Genomic DNA, 19604 nt, shown 5'->3' with positions numbered 1-19604 from the left:
TTTCTTATTTGTGACAAAAACTTCAAAAACAATAAAAAATCTAATATTGAACGTCATTTTTTATCTAAACAAGATTCTTTTGGTAAGACGTACCCAGCTGGAAATGAAAGAAAAACAGCAGTGGCCGAGTTGATTCGTAAATCTCAACAATCGACATCTAAATTTAATAACTGGTTGCAGTCGGCGTCTAATTTGACTGCAGCTAGTTTTGTTGTATCTCACGAAATCTTGAAATCTGGAAAACCGTTCACTGATGGAGAATATATTAAAAAATGTTTTATTGGTATGTCAGAACATCTCTTTTCTGAATTTAAAAATAAAACAGAAATAATCAATAAAATAAAGGATATTCCGTTGTCGGCAACTACTGTTCGTGATAGAGCTGTTATAATGGCTGAAAATGTCACAGAACAACAGTTTTCCGATCTGAAGTCATCACCTGTATTTTCCTTAGCTTGTGATGAATCATGTGAAGTTAAAAACATTGCTCAACTCACTTTAATGGGACGATATGTATCGTCTACGGGTGTTCATGAAGAATTACTGGGTTTACTACCGCTCAAAGGACAAACTCAAGGAGAGGACATTTGAGCTGCAATTACAAAATTTTGTAAAGAGAAAGAAATCAATTTATATAAGCTGATATCTCTTTGCACTGATGGATCACCAAATATGGTTGGTAAATATAAAGGATTTGTTACTCTTTTTGGCCAAAATGTGAAACATGAACTACTATATTTTCATTGTATTGTTCATCAAGAAGCTTTATGTGCTCAAACATTTCCAGTTGAAATTAACCAAGTCATGGCACTAGTAGTGAAAATTATTAACAAAATCATAGCTTCAGCTCTGAACCATAGACAGTTTCGTGCATTACTTGATGAAGTTAATGCCCGATACAAGGATCTTCTAATGTTCAATAATGTACGTTGGTTATCGAGAGGGGCTGTTTTAAAGCGCTTTACAGATTGTTTCGAACCCATAAAAGATTTTTTAACGAATAAAGGCATCAACTACCCCGAATTGTGCGATGATATGTGGCTACAAAAATTGTATTTTGCTGTAGATTTGACTTCATCTCTAAATCACTTAAATAAAAAGCTTCAAGGTAAGGGAAATACAGCACATACACTACTGGAAACTGTTCTTTCTTTCGAACAACAACTTCAGCTTTTTTCAGAAGATATTGAGAGCGGAAATTTTGATCATTTTGAATCTTTGAAAGAGTACACGGAAAGCTCAGATTGTATTATTGATTTGGAGTATTTTAAATTGGCCATTCAATCCATGAAAAATTCGTTTAATAGACGTTTTGAAGATTTTCGAAAATATAAATCTACGTTGAAGTTCTTGACATCACCACTCATAGCGGAGACTGGACAAATTAATTTTCCATCGTTTCCATCAGTCGACAAAAGACTATTTTCATTGCAATTAATAGAACTAAAAACCAAAGATCTTTGGTCTACAAAATTTGAGAATTTGAAAACGGATATTGAAAATCTGGAAAGGGAAAAAGGATTTTTAGCTGCGAACCATAAATGGACGGAACTCGCTAAATATCAAAAAGAAGAGCAAGTTATATTTGACGTATGGAACAGTCTTCCTGAAAGTTTCAGCCAATTAAAAATGGTCGCTTTCGGAATTTTGACCATTTTTGAATCTACTTACATTTGTGAGCAAACATTTTCAAATATGAACTTTATTAAGAATAAATTAAGAAATCAACTGAATGATATCAGCCTTGATGCTTGTTTGAAAATGAAAACTACAGATTACTTTCCAAAATTGAATAAGCTGTCTGGAGAAATTCAGTGTCAAAAATCCCACTAATATTAAATAGATACGTTGTTTTGTGTTTTATCTTGTTTAATTAAATAATATTGTATTTGTATAAACAATAATAATAATAATAATAATGAATTAATGAAATAAAGTTTTTCTATATTTTCTAAATTTAAGACGTATTATGTATTATGTTTTTATTTTATTGCCTACTAAAAAAAGGTTGTTCAAACCTTTGCGGCTCAATGGATATCATAGTTTTGTATTTTTTTAAAAGAATGGCTCTTTCCTACGAAAAGGTTCAAGACCCCTGGTCTAGGGCCTCCTGCCCGCTTAGCTTGTATTTTAAATTTCGGTTGTCGAAACTGGTAAAACACCTTTTACAAAACACGACACGCCCATCATGTCCGGTTTTTTGTTTACGTATGAGCCGGGAAAAATTTGAAATGAAGGTATAATGCGAGTTGTCACCGTCCGTTACTAGCAACAGGTCAAAATGTTCGGTCTTCTCTTTGTCGGCTACTCGGAGTGGATAAACCTCATACGTCGGGTACTTACGAGGCGGTTGGAACTTTTTGTCTAGACCGTATACATTTATTGACACGTTAATATTATTTTTTTCAAATTTCGGTATATCTGAGAGAGGTTTGATGCAATCAAAATTATATTTATCTTCATGTTGCCTGTAATTTTCTCCGACATGATATACCGGCGTCTTCGTCACATGCCTCGCGAGAATCGCCCACTTGAAACAATACCGGTCTACGTTCTGTGGGTTGACAGTCGCCCACTTCCTGTCGATATACGCCGGTAACTCTATATACGATGATCCGCCAATCGGAGTATATTTGTATACCGCCAGTAACAGCCCATCGATCGACTCCAAAGTAAAACCGCTACCTCTCCTGCTGTACTCATATTTCTCTTTCATCAACTTCATATACGCTATCTCTACAATCGTTCTAATATCACTGTCAGAAAAAATTTCAACCGCCATTGTCTTGAACGCTCTATTCTCCGACGAATTTGGTACGTTCGGCCGGTTATAGGTAGACTCAAGTTTCAAATTAAATTTAATCGCATGGTGTTGTACATGCGTTTTCAATAAATTTATTAGCTCAGGTATAAGTGGACGGAGAAAGTCAGAATAAATTATTTCATTATTAATATTTTTGGCGTAGTACCACACGATCGTCCTATTTGCGGACGACGAAATTTCATTAAACCCGGGGGATTTAACGAGATCCATACGCGCCTTCTTCGCCCTAGCAGCCGACACGATATTGGCCGTCGAAACGCGTTTACCATTTTCACCAGTAGTGTAAGATTCTGTAACAAAAAAAAAAAAAAAAACTAATTAATATCTATTGCGTTAAATTTAATGTTGAATCTATTAAATTTCTAATTATCATCGCGTCTGATGTATTTATTTAAAAATTATTACAAGTAATGAATATAACTATCGGACTTATAATTTAATAAAACTAATTTAACGACACGTAATTTTAAAAATTTATTTTAAATCTTACGATATTTCTTAAAAAAAAAATCTACGGAAGAAAATCAGTGGGTCTTTTAAAAATCTAATAAATTCAGCGCTAATAAATAAAACTAACCTGTATCGGCGTCTTGCATTTCATATGCATCCATTACGAACATACAAATATCATCTTCAGTTAACACGTGCGATCCGCTAGCCGGGACATCTGGTACAAAAATTTGAGGTGCTATCTGGATCTGAGGAGCGACAGGAGGCGCATACCGAATAACGCTTTCTCGTGAGGCGGGTTGACGATGTGCGGGCACGTTAATGATATCTTGAAAAAATTATTATAAATTAATATCATGAATGATGAAAAATAATATTATATAAATACGTACCATGAAGATTTTTTTGGTGTCCATTAAGATCTGACTTGTATTTAAATGTCGTTGGGCAAATAGTGCAAGGGAATCAAATTCCGAGATGAGTTTTTTTATGGGCGACCAAATTATGCTTCATGGTGAAAACTGACTGACACTGATCGCAATTAAACATGATGTAAATGTTTAAGATAAAACGGATAATTGTGTACATCGCTATAGATTTTTAACTATTTTGGGTATCAATGTATTGGACAGAATTTCATTACCGATTCTAGAAACTGACCTGCGCGTGTTGAGCACAATAGAACGAAAGACTGGCTGGGACAGGCCATTCCGTTAACAATAGAACATGTTATATAACGCATACCATGCCGTCATGTTGTTTACGCAGCATTTGACAAAAATTATGATTATTATATTATTTCGAGCTAACTTTTATAGAAGTCTCATAAAAATAGTTGTTATTATCGACATATACCGCTTTGAGATTTGCTATACTCAAAGAATTATAAAATTTGTTTGATTATATACATATATATCCGACTTTTGAATCATCAGGAATTTTAGTAACATCTATGTTCATTGTTCAAGTCATCAACCCATTCGAAATCTTTGAAAGGTAGCTCAGTTAACATCGATTTTCCATATAAATTTACACAATCAAGATATGTAATCCATGAAATTGATTTATTAGGATTATAGTTCAAACCTTTAATGTTTGGTATGTTTGCTTTAGCATATCTTTTAACTGATTGACAGATACCCCCTCTGATTGAGGATTCAAAATATAAAAGCATGTTATAATCAGTCAATTTTTCTAATTTAACCTTAGTATATTTAAGCATACAATCGAAAGCAAATCCTGGAGCAGTCATATAATGAGCAGGATCTAGACTAAGAGTAGATAAACATAAATCTCTAAAATTTTCGAACACATCCGTTAGTATGGTGACATCAGTTTTCAAATAAAGATCACTATACTCACCCAAAGTTTTAATATTAAATACTTTCCAAATTTTTTTAGCATGAGAATAATCATTATTATTAATTTCTTCATTTTTTAAAGAGTTATAAAATGCAGATTTTGAAGGTAATCGAGTTTCGTTTAATTTACTCCAACTATCAATATACTCATAAGGGAAAACCCCTTTTCGTGTGAATAAATCAAATGTTTTATTAGAAAATAATTTTAAAGTTTCTTTAAACCTTGATTTATCTTCAAGTAAATTTTTTGCAAGCTCGCTTAATGAGGAAGCCATAAAACGGAATGTATCAACGAATTTTATACTAAATTTCGGAGCAACCTCTTTACTAAAAGATATATATTTTTCCACAGAATTTGGAATAACATGTATATTCTTATCATCAAAACCAAGTTCTCGAATTATAAAGTGACTATCGTATGATAAGTTATGAAAAAAAATTGGAACAAACGATGGGTTGGTTATTTCAAAATTACATTTAAAACAAATACATTGTCTATATTTACCAGTAATATGACAGTGATCTCTAACTTTATATAATTCATTTTCTTCAAAAGATAATAAACATATTTTACAAACCTTTGCTATTTGAAATTCTTTTTCCTCCTTTTCAGTCAACGTAATCATTGGTACATTAATTTGATAAATATCATTTATTTTTTTGAAATATCAATCATATTTTCCATAAAATTTTTTGCCGCATCAATACCTCTATAAATTATTATGTTTGTTGGAATTTTAAACTGTTGCATTAACTTTTCTGTGATAATATTATAGTCAACTTTTACATAAAATGCATAACTCATAATTTCATGTAAATGTGTGATATAAGTTTTACTACTTTTAATTTATTTTCTTTTCCTTCTTCAAACATTATCGGTCTTCCTAATTTATTCTTACTACACATTTTTTTATGTTCAGTTAATCCTGTTTCACCCCAAAGTTTACTTTTACATGGTTTATTTCCAAAAGTTGTAAAACACCTCTTGCAAATAATTAATTTAGAACAATTTTTAGTTTTCTGACTTCTAATAAATCTTGAAAAATCTTTAATATAACAATAATGCGATGTTTTATGATTATTGACAAAAAATAGATCAAAATGATTTTTTTCTTTTTTATTATTTATAAATAGAAGGAAAATAGTACCTTTATTATTTAAACTATAAACATTAACTAAAACATTATTTAAACGTTCAAATTTTTTAATTTGATTTATTGGTGTGGGAAATCAATATATTTAAAATCTAACCCACTCTTTTTTTCGAGAAAATCAAAATATTTTTGGTTAAATCGTGATTTATTAGAACGCTTATCATATTTGGTCAGTATAGAATATTTAAAACAGTATTTATCTTTATTTTTAACGTTTATAATAGCCTTTTTTTCTCGTATAAATTTAGGTAAATCTAAATAATAAATATGCACCTCCTTTTAATGGATTTACTAAATTGATTCTCAACTGTAACCCATCTATTGAAACAAGTGTCCATCCTGAACCTTTAGCAATAAATTCAGATTCTTCAGCTAATATTTTATCAAACTTTGTGTTTAACAAACTAGCGAAATCGGATGAATTACATGCTAAAACATTCGACGTTTTAAAAGCCACATCTTGTTTATCATGTGTTATAGGACGTGTGTAAGTAGCGTCAACGTGTAAATTAAATTTGATCGACGTTTTAATACACGATTGTCTTAACTTTAAAATTAACTCATGTAAAATATAGTTAAAAAATAATTTGTAATCTATATAATTTTCACAGTTCTTAATTATGAAAGTTTCTGAACCTTTTCTAAATCTTTCTATTTCAATAAGTCAACTTCCAATCGTGTTCACACGCTGTTTTTTTGTTATTATATTTCTGTTCATAATGAGACTGAAATAATAAAAAACACATTAAATTTATATATATATAAATGTATGTTTTTTTTTGTTTTACATTTTTAAAAAAAATAATAATAATAAAATTCTTAAATAAACAATGAGTACTTAGTTTTTTAAAAAAAAAATCATTTTAGATTCGAACAAAAAGATTCTGTTAATAAATTTAGATCATCCAATAATGTACCTACAATAATCGCTATGCAGATGATAAGCTAACGTCTGTTTTCGAAATCTAACATAACCATACAAATCATAATATTTATTAACAAGTAATATTTAATTTCTCAAATTTATTATATTCTCTTTTAAGATTTTTATTTTTTTTATATCTTGTAAAAGTGTTTTAGCTAAGTACCTATTTTTCATATCTTAATATTTTAATTTTTCTTTTGATTAAAATTATAGTTTTTCTTTGTTCATGTTTACTTTGTACTTCCTTCTCATCATTATCATCGATTTCTTCATCCAATCGATGAATTTCAATTAAGATATGGTTAAGTAAATCCATTTTCTAAAAAAAAACATTTTTTTTTTTATGTTTTGGAAAAGCTATTATGAACAAAGTAATACTTCTATATAAGTAGGTGTATAAAAAAAAGAAAAAATGGAAAATAGATTAAAGAAATAATATAAATTAGGTTAAAAAAAAATAGATTTATTTAAACAAATTTATTTATTAAATCTTCTAGTTGATTATTCAAAATTGAGGAACGATAACGTATACGTCTATTACATTTTTCACCAATATAATAAGAAAAATTATAGTCATCTAAAACGTTTCTTTTTTCATTTTTTAACTTGTCTATTTCAATTAGATCTATTATTTTTTTTTTATATAAATTATTAATTTTTTTATTTAAAGCTCTTATATCAATTTTTTTTCTTTCTTCATCTTGATCAACACTTTTTTGGTTTTCTAAAACTTTCAAATGTAATTCTTCAATCAAAGATCGGAGGTATACGATTTGAGGAGATTCCATTTTATAATTCTGAAATTATAGGTAAATATTTATCAGTTTATTTTTATTTTAAGTATAAAAAAGGTAATGTAAAAACTATATCTCATTTACACCACATCTAAAAAAAATAATTTGTACCACTTTTCAAGTTTATAATTCACACCAAATAAAATTTAAAAAAGGAGCATTATCTAATCTGTACTTACTAAAATTATAATTATAATAAAATGTATATATATATATATATATATATATATATATATAAGTAAATTTTTGTTTAGCAATAATTCATAAAATATATAAAATCAATCATACTTTAATTATAAATAAATGTAAAACAAACTCTATATATATATATATATATAAATAAGTAAATTTTTGTTTAGCAATAATTCATAAAATATATAAAATCAATCATACTTTAATTATAAATAAATGTAAAACAAACTCTATATATATATATATTAAATAAGTAAATTTTTGTTTAGCAATAATTCATAAAATATATAAAATCAATCATACTTTAATTATAAATAAGTAAAACAAACTCTATATATATATATACATATTAGGGTGGTCGTTATTTTTTTGTATGCTAATTATTAAGTCATGACCCTCTAAATTTGTTAAGTTGTATGTACAAAGCATATTTGTAAAATTTTACCATTATTGTTCAATTTCTTCACGTGCCTCCCGAGGGTTGAAGTTTGAGCAAAAAGGGTTGTTTTTCAATAATTTTAATATATCTTGCGAAAAAATAATAATTAGTTAAATATGCATAGAATAAAATTTGTAGAACTTTTAATTATGTATAAAAAATGTTTTATACATAATTCCTGTAAAATAATTATTTTTTGAAAAAATAGCATTTAAACCGTTTTTAAAAATTATTTTGTGAAAATTAGTATTTTTATATTTTTTGTATTTATAAACATTATTTTTTTATTTATTCCAATTTTTTTATACAAATAGTTTTGTGCATTAAAATTTGTAGAAAATTGTGTTGTTTAAATTAATAAATATTAATAAATTTGAATAAAAAATAACCAAAAGACTATGTTCGATCTTTTTGACTGTCGGGTGTTGCGCTTTGTAACCATGATCATGTTCGCTGCGCGCCGTCAGCTATGTTGGCTAGACTGTCGTTAACGGCGTCTTGCCGCCGGCGAACCGGTGCGTTTGTTGTCCGTTTTTTGTTGTTCTGATCCGTTCGTTAAAGCGCAAGCACATAGCTCGTCCGTGCCGCCTTCTTCTTTCGTTGTTCACGAAAAACACGTTTTTCCTCTCGCCGTCGTTCAACGGTCATTGTTTGCGTTACGTGTTATTTTAATAGTGCTGTTGCTCCACTAGCCTACTGTTGCCGTACAGTTTGATCTACGTTGCTCCACGAGATCGGTGGTCGTTGCTTTCGACCCGCCCTACGCTCGGGTGCACACACACATAAACCACGTGTCAACTGGCTACTTCAACGTGTTGCTCCACACCGGTGTCCAGTTCGACCAAGGTTTCTCTCGTTCGACTGCTCGTTTGCAGAGTCAAGCAGCTCAGCCACCTCAAGACGTGCAGTCATTAGCAGCTCAGCCATCTCAAGACGTGCAGTCATTAGCAGCGGTGCAGGCCAGTCGGTGACCCCCCCCCCTCTCCTTGTATTTTGTTTTAGCATTTATTATAATATTGTCTCGTGCGTGTATAGAATTAATACACGCAATTATTTGTATGATTAATTATAAATTTATAGTTCTTATTTTATTTGCCCTACCTACATTAATCCCAAGGACTGTGTGTCAGGCGACAACCGTCCATTAGGATCGCCGACGCAAACAGACTAAGATAATATAATATAATCTATATTAATTCTAAGATGTGATAACCAAAATAATTGATATATTACTGTCTTTCAAATATTTTTTTCAGTCAAACGATGTTTTAAGTGTTTCTCTACTAGCACCAGGATATTTTTTTCGATTATCTTGCACTGTCTAAAAAAAAAATAAGAAACCAACTATTTTATCTTTTATTTATGTATTAAATAGATATTATAGATCATTTAATACATTTTGAAATTTCTTACTTGTAAAACAAACTGCTTTTGATCCTCATTTTTGGTAAACTTGTCATTAAATTCTTCCATAAGTTTTACCACTCTCTCTGCTGTCATTCGGTGGAGAACGATTCCGCAAATTTTGCGGAATCGTGTTGATTTTAATAGCCACTGATATACATACACGACTCCGCAAATTTTATATATATATACACGACTAGCAGACCCGGCGAACTCCGTTTCGCCACCAGATTCGTTTTATGTAACATTTCGTTTGGTGATTAAAAGATAAAGAAAAAAAAATTTTTTTGTTATATATTTGAAAAGGAAAATATTTATTTCATTTCACAACAGTAATAAATTCATTTCAATTACCTACTAAAATGAAGTGTTATTTAATTGTTTCATTGTAGTGCTCTTTGTTAAACCACATTTTTTGTTTTTTGGTCTGACGTTAACACAAACAAAGCGGATGGTTTCCCAACTCGTGAACACGCAACGTATAACTGTCCATGTGAAAAACAATGATTTTCCAAATTTATCCCGCAAACACTAAGCGATTGGCCTTGCGACTTATTAATTGTCATTGCGAACGCAAGGCGAACTGGGAATTGCAATCGTTTGAAGTCAAACGGAAGATCAGTCGGAATCATTGGTATTCGAGGAATACATACATTTTCACCTGCGTACTTTCCGTTAATAATGGTTGCCTCAATTAAATTCGGCATAAGTCTCTTTACCAAAAGTCGAGTACCGTTGCAAAGTCGCGGTGGATTCAAATTACGCAGTATCAAAATAACTGTACCAACTTTCAGTTGCAAGTTATGTGGTGGAAATCCTGGTATCTCCAGAGAGTTCAAAAACTCCGTTGGATAATTTACTACATCATCGGGATTTGTTATTGAATCAACGGATTTGTATGTCACCAAATCGCCAGCAATTTTTGATTGAATGGTGAAATTCAGTGCGTGGACATCATTATTCTTTGCTGCAAGAATTGCTCGTTGACTTAACCAAGCATAATTCTTATAATTCTCACTAATGTTTGGGAAAACATTTTCAATAAGAACTAATTGAGTGTCTACAAATCGGCAAAAGTCGTTGGTAAGAGTAATTAATCCAGATGTCGCATCAACTGGGACTTTTCCATTTCCAAGATCTAACAATTGTTTGGAAAATTGTGCAGCACTTTGATCATTTTGAAGTTGAACTCTCATATTAGTGGTTAGCGATAATGTTTTTACGTTATTCCATAAAGGTGATGCCTTTAGGCAAGCATTCAATTCATCTGCAGGCGTTCCACGGGAAACTACTGGCAACGTCTGCCTGAAATCGCCTGCCAACAATATCATCAAGCCGCCAAAGATGTGTTATTTCTCCGAAGATCCTTCAGTGTGAAGTTAAGTGCTTCAAGTGATTTCTTATGTGCCATTGTGCACTCATCCCAAACAATGAGCTTGCATTGCATTAACAATTTTCCCATTGCACTGGATCGGGAAATATTGCACGTTGGAGTATCAATTGTGTTTAAATTGAGTGGCAACTTAAGCGCAGAATGTGCAGTACGACCGCCATCTAGAAGAGTCGCCGCAATTCCAGATGATGCTAACGCCAAAGCTATGTCACATCTTGATCGAATAGTGGCCCAAATCAATGAAATGACAAATGTTTTCCCTGTTCCTCCAGGTGCATCCAGGAAGAATAGACCACCAGTATTATTGTCCACCGCTTGCATTAATGTTTTGTATACTTGTTTTTGCTGTTCATTCAGCAACGGAACATTATTATTTCTACGAATTCCTGCAATGTATCAACATTGTATTGCAGCTCTCGATTTTTCTTGGTTGAATGCATCGTGCATCGATCGATTTGGCGCAATCATTCCTACTTCAATCAGTAGCTTGTTTGCAATAGTCAAGCATTGATCCTCAATCAGAATCAATCCTTCATTGTAGATTTCATCGGTTATTTGGATGTCAGGATTATTCGTTTGAATACGCAAGCGATGCAAGATATCTTCACATATGGCGTCTTTGTATTTGTTCCATAACTGAATTGGTTGTGAAGGAAAACATGTGGTGATGATAATTGCGAACAGCGTTCGTATTTGGTACGCATTTGATGAAACAACTGAATCTGCAAGTGTTAAATCCCAATGAGAATCGTTCTCCAGCAAACCCAATAGTTGACATGCTTCTCGATATGTTTGGCATTGGTGGCCATTCACAGTTTTCAAATGCGCAAATGATTTCGGTCCACGTACTCTCAACGTTTGCATGTGTTTCGAAAATTCGTGATAGCAGCGGGCAATATGGTACAATGAATTCATTTCCGATCTCAATCTCTTGATTTTGAACTTTAACTTTGATAGTTCGACCGTTATCTTCTTTTGAACGCCAACGATAAACTGGATATCCATCGTTCCCTGTGACTGTTTCAGCAACTAACGGTCGCGGATATCGTTTTGTGCACTTTCCATCAGCCATGCAAGGCGATAATGGATTTAATGCACCGCACGGTCCATGCACCATCTGTGTCGTCACAATGTCGTGTAGACGGGGATCAGTGACTGGATCAGGAATTTCAGCTGATATGATGTCATCCACTTCATTTGAATGTAATTTGTTCAGCAACCAAATTAGGATATGAGCATGCGGTAGTCCACGCTTCTGCCATTCCACCGAGTACATATAACAACGTGTGTCACCAAAAACTCGATACTTAGTAAGCACATCCATCATAACCTTGAGTTTTTGCTGAAATACTCTGGCGATTATGTCATGGCGATCTTGCGGTTTTTGACCCGGTTCCAACTCGCTTTCAATTTCCGTCCACTTCGGATTGCATGTGACCGTAATAAATAAATCCGGAGTTCCATAATTTCGCACGTACGTCATAGCGTCTTGAGCGTATTCGTGTGCATGTGGCGTGGGCTTCCGATATAAGTTGATGGGAGAATCGTCAGTCGTCCAATATTCTGAACATCACCATCTGAATGAATAGCATCACGCAAGTGTATATAGTCCTCAGATCGTAGCTTTGGCTGATTGAATCTGATGAACGCTAAACGTTCGGTCTCGACTTTGACATACATGTCGACAGCGAATTGCTGGAATAGCCGACCGCACTTCAGAATGACATTCTCCTCATGTGTACGAATCATCATACGATACGCATAGTAATTCATTGCGCTTAGATTTTTATTATTCGTTGATACTCCTGAAAATGCAAATTAAATGAATTGTTAATGGAAACCAATAAAAGTAATAATGGAAATAATTAGTGTGTGAATATTGTACCTGTAATTGGATCGACCATCTTCAACGTGATGTCGTATCCGTCTTGCCCTTGCCAATAAATGATTGGATATTGTAACGCATCGTACAAACGATGTGTCTCGTTTACACGATGCATGATATTGCTTCTTCGCTGAACGACAATGTCTCGTGATTTAGTTGGATCGCCAACAATAATTGCAGCAACATCATTAACGGTGGGTGCATTGAATCTTCGCACATGTTCACCTGTTGGAGTACAATCCGCTCTTATGACAAATTTGTGCGTATCCGATGGCATTCGTTCCAATGCTGTTTTGAACATATTAACCACAGCATTATTAGCGTGAAAAAATGCTTGCAACTGTTCAATAATTCGTCTCTTTAACTGTTGTGCTCCCTGTATATTGCACCGCACGTTCAGCTGATCCACCATCGACGAAATGAAATATATTTGCAGAAATTGATGCGGTTCATCTGGTATTGGCACCATTGAACCATGCAAATGATATATTTGACCTTGTATCTGTAATTGCAAATAATCATTAAAATTTGTTCATGAATACATTGTAAATCGTGTGATGGTGTAGTGTGTGGTGTGTATGAAGTTGTTATGTGTTGCAATTATGTGTTGGTTATGTGTGTTGTATCTTTTACCTTGCAAGTCGGCATGAAGCCGCCTTCTCGAATGATATTAGCTCCAAAGGAAGTCATGCGAAAGCAGTTATTGTATTCAAGGATGTGTTGAAGAAAATGGCTGGAATCGGGATCACTTCCATCAAACAATGTTTTCAGTGGCTGTGGTGGTGTAAGTAATGGATCCAGTTTGACTTTTCCACTTGCGCAGCACAATCCAACCGTTTCTCTTTTGAACTTTACCGCATTGCAATATCGGCATATAGTCGTCATTCGTCCAATATCCAAATTTTCATCATCACTGTAGTTCGCAGTGGGATCATATTGGAATGCCAAGCGATTGTATGATGCCAATGATCTTCGTGTGCTCACGCGATGTCTCAATCGGTCATTTTCTCTTATTATATTTTGTCTTTCTTCTCTTAAGTTCCTTGAATAGACTTGTTGCTGGCTTGCATGTCTTGTGCGGCGGCCGATGTTCGCACGTCGTTCTCTAGGCATTTTGGACTATGGACAGAGTGTTGAATTTAACTTCAAATGCACGATCCACATAATTTACACTGAGCTTAAATGAAATTAACTGAGCAGAGAATAATGACTATCTGTCACACACTTTATCACGCACCGTTGCTATTGGTTTGAAGTACATGCTATGTATAATAGATGGCGCTGTATGTGAAAAACGATTTCCCCACTTTTCTGTTGAATTTTTCCTGAATTTTCCAGAATTTTCTTTGCTATAAACCTCACGGAGCCCAAGACCTTTCCAACGAATGCAAAACCGTGGAAATCGGTTCGTGCGTTCTGGAGTTATAGCGTCAGGGAGGAAAACCGGACTTATTTTTATATAATAGATTCCGCATAATTTTAAATGCAACGTTGCCATTCCGAAACCAAAATATATATTATTGTAAGAGCCGACCCACACTTGAGTGATTTTGGCGAGCGGTACGCATACGACGGTGGCACTCGATAACAGCACGTCAATTGAAATAATGATATAACGAAAATCTCGATAGAACGTATAAAAATTTCGTTATTTCCGTTGTTAAAATAAGTTTTTTTGGCCAAAGCTTCAGCAACATAACGAATTAAACGTATATGAGTTTGTTTCAGCTATATTATTATGCGATAAGATAATGTTCATGTCATCGTCGTTTATAAGATTAGATTATAATACATTTCTTATATTAAATAAATATAATATGTATAAAAATTTGGACTACACTTATGACAGCGTAAAAAAAAATATGTTATTATGTACATAATAAAAAAGAATACATTTTAATTAATTAATAAATAATAACATTTAAACTGTTGAAAATAAAACTTTCAGAAAACATGTTTTTAGTTTAAATTTAATTTACAACTCGTTTTTTTCGTATGACATCAATATTATCAAATACCAATTGTTAAAAGTTCATCAATTATATTTTGCAGATAAAGTATTAGATAAATGTCAATTATGTTACACAGTATAAACCTATATCTACAGCGTACAAGTATTATATATAAAAATATAATATACAATTATTTCCAATATTTTCCCTAATCCCAACATTTACAGGTGAAATCAATTTAGTCAGTGACATACTACCAATTTGACAACATTAAATAATTCTTTTTAAAAAAAATGATCGGTTCGCGTATTGAGTTAATTACTTCCGATGCTCCACCAAATGAACAATTTGTTTGTATAACGACAGCTAATAATATTTCATTTTTAATAAAAAATTGTACCGAATTATTCGGTGATGGTACATTTGAATATTGCCCTAAATATTTTATGCAGCTATACACAATACACGGGTTAAAAAGTGGATTCTACATTCCGTTAGTATATTTTTTTTTTAAAAGACAAAAGTCAAAGTACTTACATTAAAATGTGGCAATTTATGAAAAAAATTTGTTTTGAAATTACTTCATGCATATTTAATTTGAAGAAAACGCTTCATGTTGATTTCGAATTAGCTGTCCACCAATCAGCAATCATAGTTTTCCCTGATGTCAGTATAAAAGGATGCAGATTTCATTTAGGACAAGCATGGTGGAAAAAGTAAGAACTTTGTAATAAATTTAATTAATTTAACAATTTTTATACTTCAGATTTTTCAATTAAATATTAATTTTTAGATCCAAAGCGAGAAATCTTTAAGAGAAGCCTATACTACACTACACAAATAATGATCTTGGAAAGTGGTTAAAACAGTTTTTTGTTTACCATTTCTATCAAGCAATGATGTTGAAGATGCATTTGCAGCTTTAATAAGTACATGTCCTGATGAGTCTGGTTTTGTATTTTCTGATTATGTTTTAAACAATTATATTGAAAAAGACTGTCCTTTCCCGCCACTAATTTGGGCTGAAGAACCATCAAAAAATCCAAGGTAGGTTCTATAATTATTATTTAAACTGCAGTATGATTTTTTATAATTTTTATAATATTATTATCATGTTATCACAGAACAACAAATGCAGCCGAAAGTTTTCATCGAACATACAATGGCCAATTTTACTACTCACATCCACCCATTTATTCAGTGCTAACAGTCCTTATTAGAAACACAGTCCGAAACAGATGTAAAATATATTCAATTATTTCTAATAATGAAAAAAAGAAAATGACTCTTAGAGAACAGAACGTGTGGAAACTATTATTAGGGCATATGATAAGTATAATTCTTGTAAATCCCAAGATCATTTATATATATTTATCATTAACTGGCCATACTTATCAGGTAAATCATTATAATTCATTTACATATATTTTTTAAATTATTATACTCATTATTATTTTAACTTACATATTAAAATTTTTATTTACATACATCAATATTTTATATATTATTATAACTTTTATTTTTATAACTTTTTAGACTATATTGATAGCTTTAATTTATCTACTATATTATACACCCCATATAATTGACAAGTATAATATTTGTATATGTTTTATAATAACAAGTGTTTTAAATTGTATAATTAATAGATGATAATTTTTATAACTTTTTTTTGACTATATTGATAATTGTAATACTATCTAATGACTATATTGATTGCTAAAAAAAATTACAATTTATAATAACAAGAGTAATTGTATATTATTTTGTATGGCAACGTTGCATTTAAAATTATGCGGAATCGTGTATATATATATAACATTTGCGGAGTCGTGTATGTATATCAGTGGCTATTAAAATCAACACGATTCCGCAAATTTTGCGGAATCGTGTTATAGCCCTGTCATTGACTACCCGGAGAGATTCAATTATTTCCTTTCCTTTTTGGTATCCTTCTAGATCATTCCAGTTTTTGGGGTGAACTTCTAAAAAATCTTTTGGAATGTTAAATCTGTCAAATAATTTAATCGAATTTGTGCCTAATAAATCCAATGGTAAATCTTTCTTTAAAAAATTATTTAATTCTTGAACATTGACAGTATATTTTTTAGGAGCAATTTCTTCGGATACTTGTTTTTGCAAAATTTTTTGAGCCATTTTCATTCGAGTTTCATTATTTATTCTTTCATCAAAAAAATGAAAACGCAGCACTTTCTTCGTTTAAATACCATAAGTGATTTATTATTTTCGATATTGCTTTTTCTGCTACTTCTATGTCATTCATTTTGTATGCATTCAATGTTTATAAAAAATAAATATCATTCATAGGTGCTGTAATAGCATTTGTGGATGAAAACCATGCTTCTGCATAACATTTTATTATGAAACAGCATATACGTTTTAATGCTTTTTCTTGTTTTTGAATAAGTTTAAATTGTGTTCGGAATAAAAATATTTTTAGACAATATATTGCCTTTGCCATCCAACGCGCAAGATGATATGCGCCAGGTGCTCGAAAATGTATTCCTTGTGGAGGAACGCCTCCTAAAAATATTATTATTAATTCGAGTAACTCTTTATAATCGTCTCTGGGAAAATTGTCTTTGATTTTATTTTTTGCAAATATTAAATTTCGTCACTAATACCCTTTAAAATATTTTTTACTTTTCGTCAGTAGACCATGTTGAAAATGAATTTTGATCAATATTACCCATTCATTCTTAAATTTTTGAATATAATAATATCTGGGCCTGTACTAGTTACTAAATTTACTGTAGTAAACACACCATGTAACACTATTTCATAAACATGGTGTCTACATGCCAAGTACAAAATATTCCGATCAAGTTTTTGTTCTAATAGGTGGCATGCGCCATTTAATATGCCTGTATTACTTGCAGTAGTATCAAATACAAAAGCCTGGATTGTATCTTCAAGTGACCATTCTTGAGAGAGTGTGATAAAGAGCTGAAGATATTTCTCTACCTGTACCACATTTAATTTCGGGAACTCCTAACAACTGTCCCATATTTAGTGTGTTACAACTACTGGGAGTCGGTCAACTTTTGATTTTCCGTGATATCTGGTAATATTTTTGAATCCCAGTGAAGCACTAATGATTTTAAATTTAAATTGTTAAACTTCAAACGTACCCTTTCAGAAATCTGTTGTCGAAATTTTTCCCGGGATATTTTAATCGATGTTCGATTTATAATATATTCACTAGAATCTATTTCTAGTGTTTCCAAAACGGCTGTTAATAGGTGAACACAATCTCTGTCACTTACCTTGCATTTATCAAGTGCAGCAGACAATCTCGGAGACATAATTTCTTTTCTACCTCTTTTCGATTTTGGTGGTCCAAAATCAATTAGAACGTTTTCATGGGTACTTGATGTACTAGGAAGACAATCGCAAAGGTCTGAAGAATCGGAATCAGATGATCTAAATTGAAAATTGTCCACTAGAAATGTTTAGTACAAAATAATTGATATTAGATATTCGAATAACGTATAAAAAATAGAAGTTTAAAAAATTGTATTACCTGATTTAAAATTTGAACTTTGTTTTTCTTTCGTTCTTTTTGCCGTTCTTCTTTTTCTTTTTTCTTTCTTTCAGCTATTGTACCTTTTATGTCCACTCCAAGCATACATCCTTCACGGCCTTTTTTTCTCTGTGCAATTAAAAAAATTGTCTTCGTCCAAATTAATTAAAATTAGTGCGTCATCATGTGCGATGTCAAATAAATCGTTTAGATTTTCTTCGAATTCTTTTTCTCTATTTCTAGCAAATTCACTATTTCGAGTTTTATGTTTTTCCAAGGCTCTTAAATCTTCATATAATGTTTTACATTTTATAATACAGTTCGATCGATATTTTGTAGGAATACGAGCTTTCTTCTTCCCAAAAGATTAAGCATTCGTCATTACTAACGACGCACTTTCGTGTAAATTAAGATTTACCATTCTCATATTATAAAACAGTACACTTAAAACATCTCTCTTAGAGGGTAATTTCCCCCCATAGATTTGATTTTGCATAGAACCAACTAAAAACACTGGTTTACGTGACATCTTTAACAATTATAGAAAAATAACCACATGAACAACAAATACTGTTAAACTGAACGATATCCACACACCTATAGAATATACTAACTAATAACTAATGGCATTCATGTGCCATCAATGTACTAATGTACTTATTGTACATGTATTGAGGAAAATTAATAATTTTATCTCATATAACAAAACTTTATTATTTAATCCAACGATAAGATAATGAAATATATATAAATATAAGTAATATTATTTAATATCAGTACGATAGAACAAATATAAATTGTACTTTCTTAACAAGAGTTTATTTTTAACCACGATATTCAATAATTGTCAATTATGTACAATGATAAAGCATTTACAATCATTAATAACACAAACAATATTAAAATACCAATTTTTGTAAATTTATTTTTAAAAATGATTTAAATGTTATTTATTTAAAAAATAATTATCTGACAAGAATTATGAATAGAATAATTCTTATGTAGAATAAAAAATTTTATAAATTTTATTTATTCTATGCATATTTAACCAATTTTTATTTTTTCGTAAGATAAATTTAAATTATTGATCGACAACCCTTATTACTCAAACTTCAACCCTCGGGGGGCACGTGAAGGAGTTGACCAATAATAGTAGAATTTCACATTTATACTTTTACTATGCTATTTAACAAATATAGGGGTCATGGAGTACAAATTTGAAAAAAAAAATTGTACCTCTATAAATAACGACCACCCTAATATATATATATATATATATATTAAATA

General features: G+C 31.3%; 2 protein-coding genes and 1 pseudogene across 2 annotated transcripts; 1 reads left to right on the top strand and 2 right to left on the bottom strand.

Moving 5' to 3' along the window:
• The first annotated feature begins 672 nt into the window (after nt 1–672).
• LOC114119142 (general transcription factor II-I repeat domain-containing protein 2B-like) lies at nt 673–1833 on the top strand. The gene has a single exon (XM_050210029.1). It carries the CDS (start codon nt 673–675, stop codon nt 1831–1833), a length of 1161 nt encoding a protein of 386 aa, XP_050065986.1.
• Nucleotides 1834–2086: 253 nt separating this feature from the next.
• On the bottom strand, nt 2087–3823 carry LOC126555063 (uncharacterized; annotated as a pseudogene).
• A 5534-nt stretch (nt 3824–9357) lies between these two features.
• LOC126555054 (uncharacterized) lies at nt 9358–16962 on the bottom strand. Its single transcript, XM_050210021.1, has 3 exons — nt 16676–16962; nt 9553–9636; nt 9358–9460 (listed from the first exon to the last, which is right to left on the bottom strand). The coding sequence occupies exons 1-3, from the start codon at nt 16934–16936 to the stop codon at nt 9392–9394; spliced, it is 414 nt and encodes a 137-aa protein (XP_050065978.1). The 5' UTR covers nt 16937–16962; the 3' UTR covers nt 9358–9391.
• Between the last annotated feature and the right edge of the window lie 2642 nt (nt 16963–19604).

Source organism: Aphis gossypii, unplaced genomic scaffold, assembly GCF_020184175.1.
Source record: "Aphis gossypii isolate Hap1 unplaced genomic scaffold, ASM2018417v2 Contig00697, whole genome shotgun sequence".
NCBI classification, from domain to species: Eukaryota; Metazoa; Arthropoda; class Insecta; order Hemiptera; family Aphididae; genus Aphis; species Aphis gossypii.
Note: the sequence above shows the minus strand (reverse complement) of the source record. Positions and strands in the feature narration are given on the sequence as shown.

Bases quoted from the DNA above. Each gene is read 5' to 3' on its own strand.
- LOC114119142 (XM_050210029.1), top strand. From the start codon at position 673: ATGGTTGGTAAATATAAAGGATTTGTTACTCTTTTTGGCCAAAATGTG.
- LOC126555054 (XM_050210021.1), bottom strand. From the start codon at position 16,936: ATGAAAATGGCTCAAAAAATTTTGCAAAAACAAGTATCCGAAGAAATT. The intron at 9,637-16,675 runs AGGGCTATAACA...CTCCACCGAATG, and splicing joins CTCTCCGGGTAGTCAATGAC to ACAGCAGAGAGAGTGGTAAA. The intron at 9,461-9,552 runs GTAAGAAATTTC...TTTTTTTTTTAG, and splicing joins AAAAGCAGTTTGTTTTACAA to ACAGTGCAAGATAATCGAAA.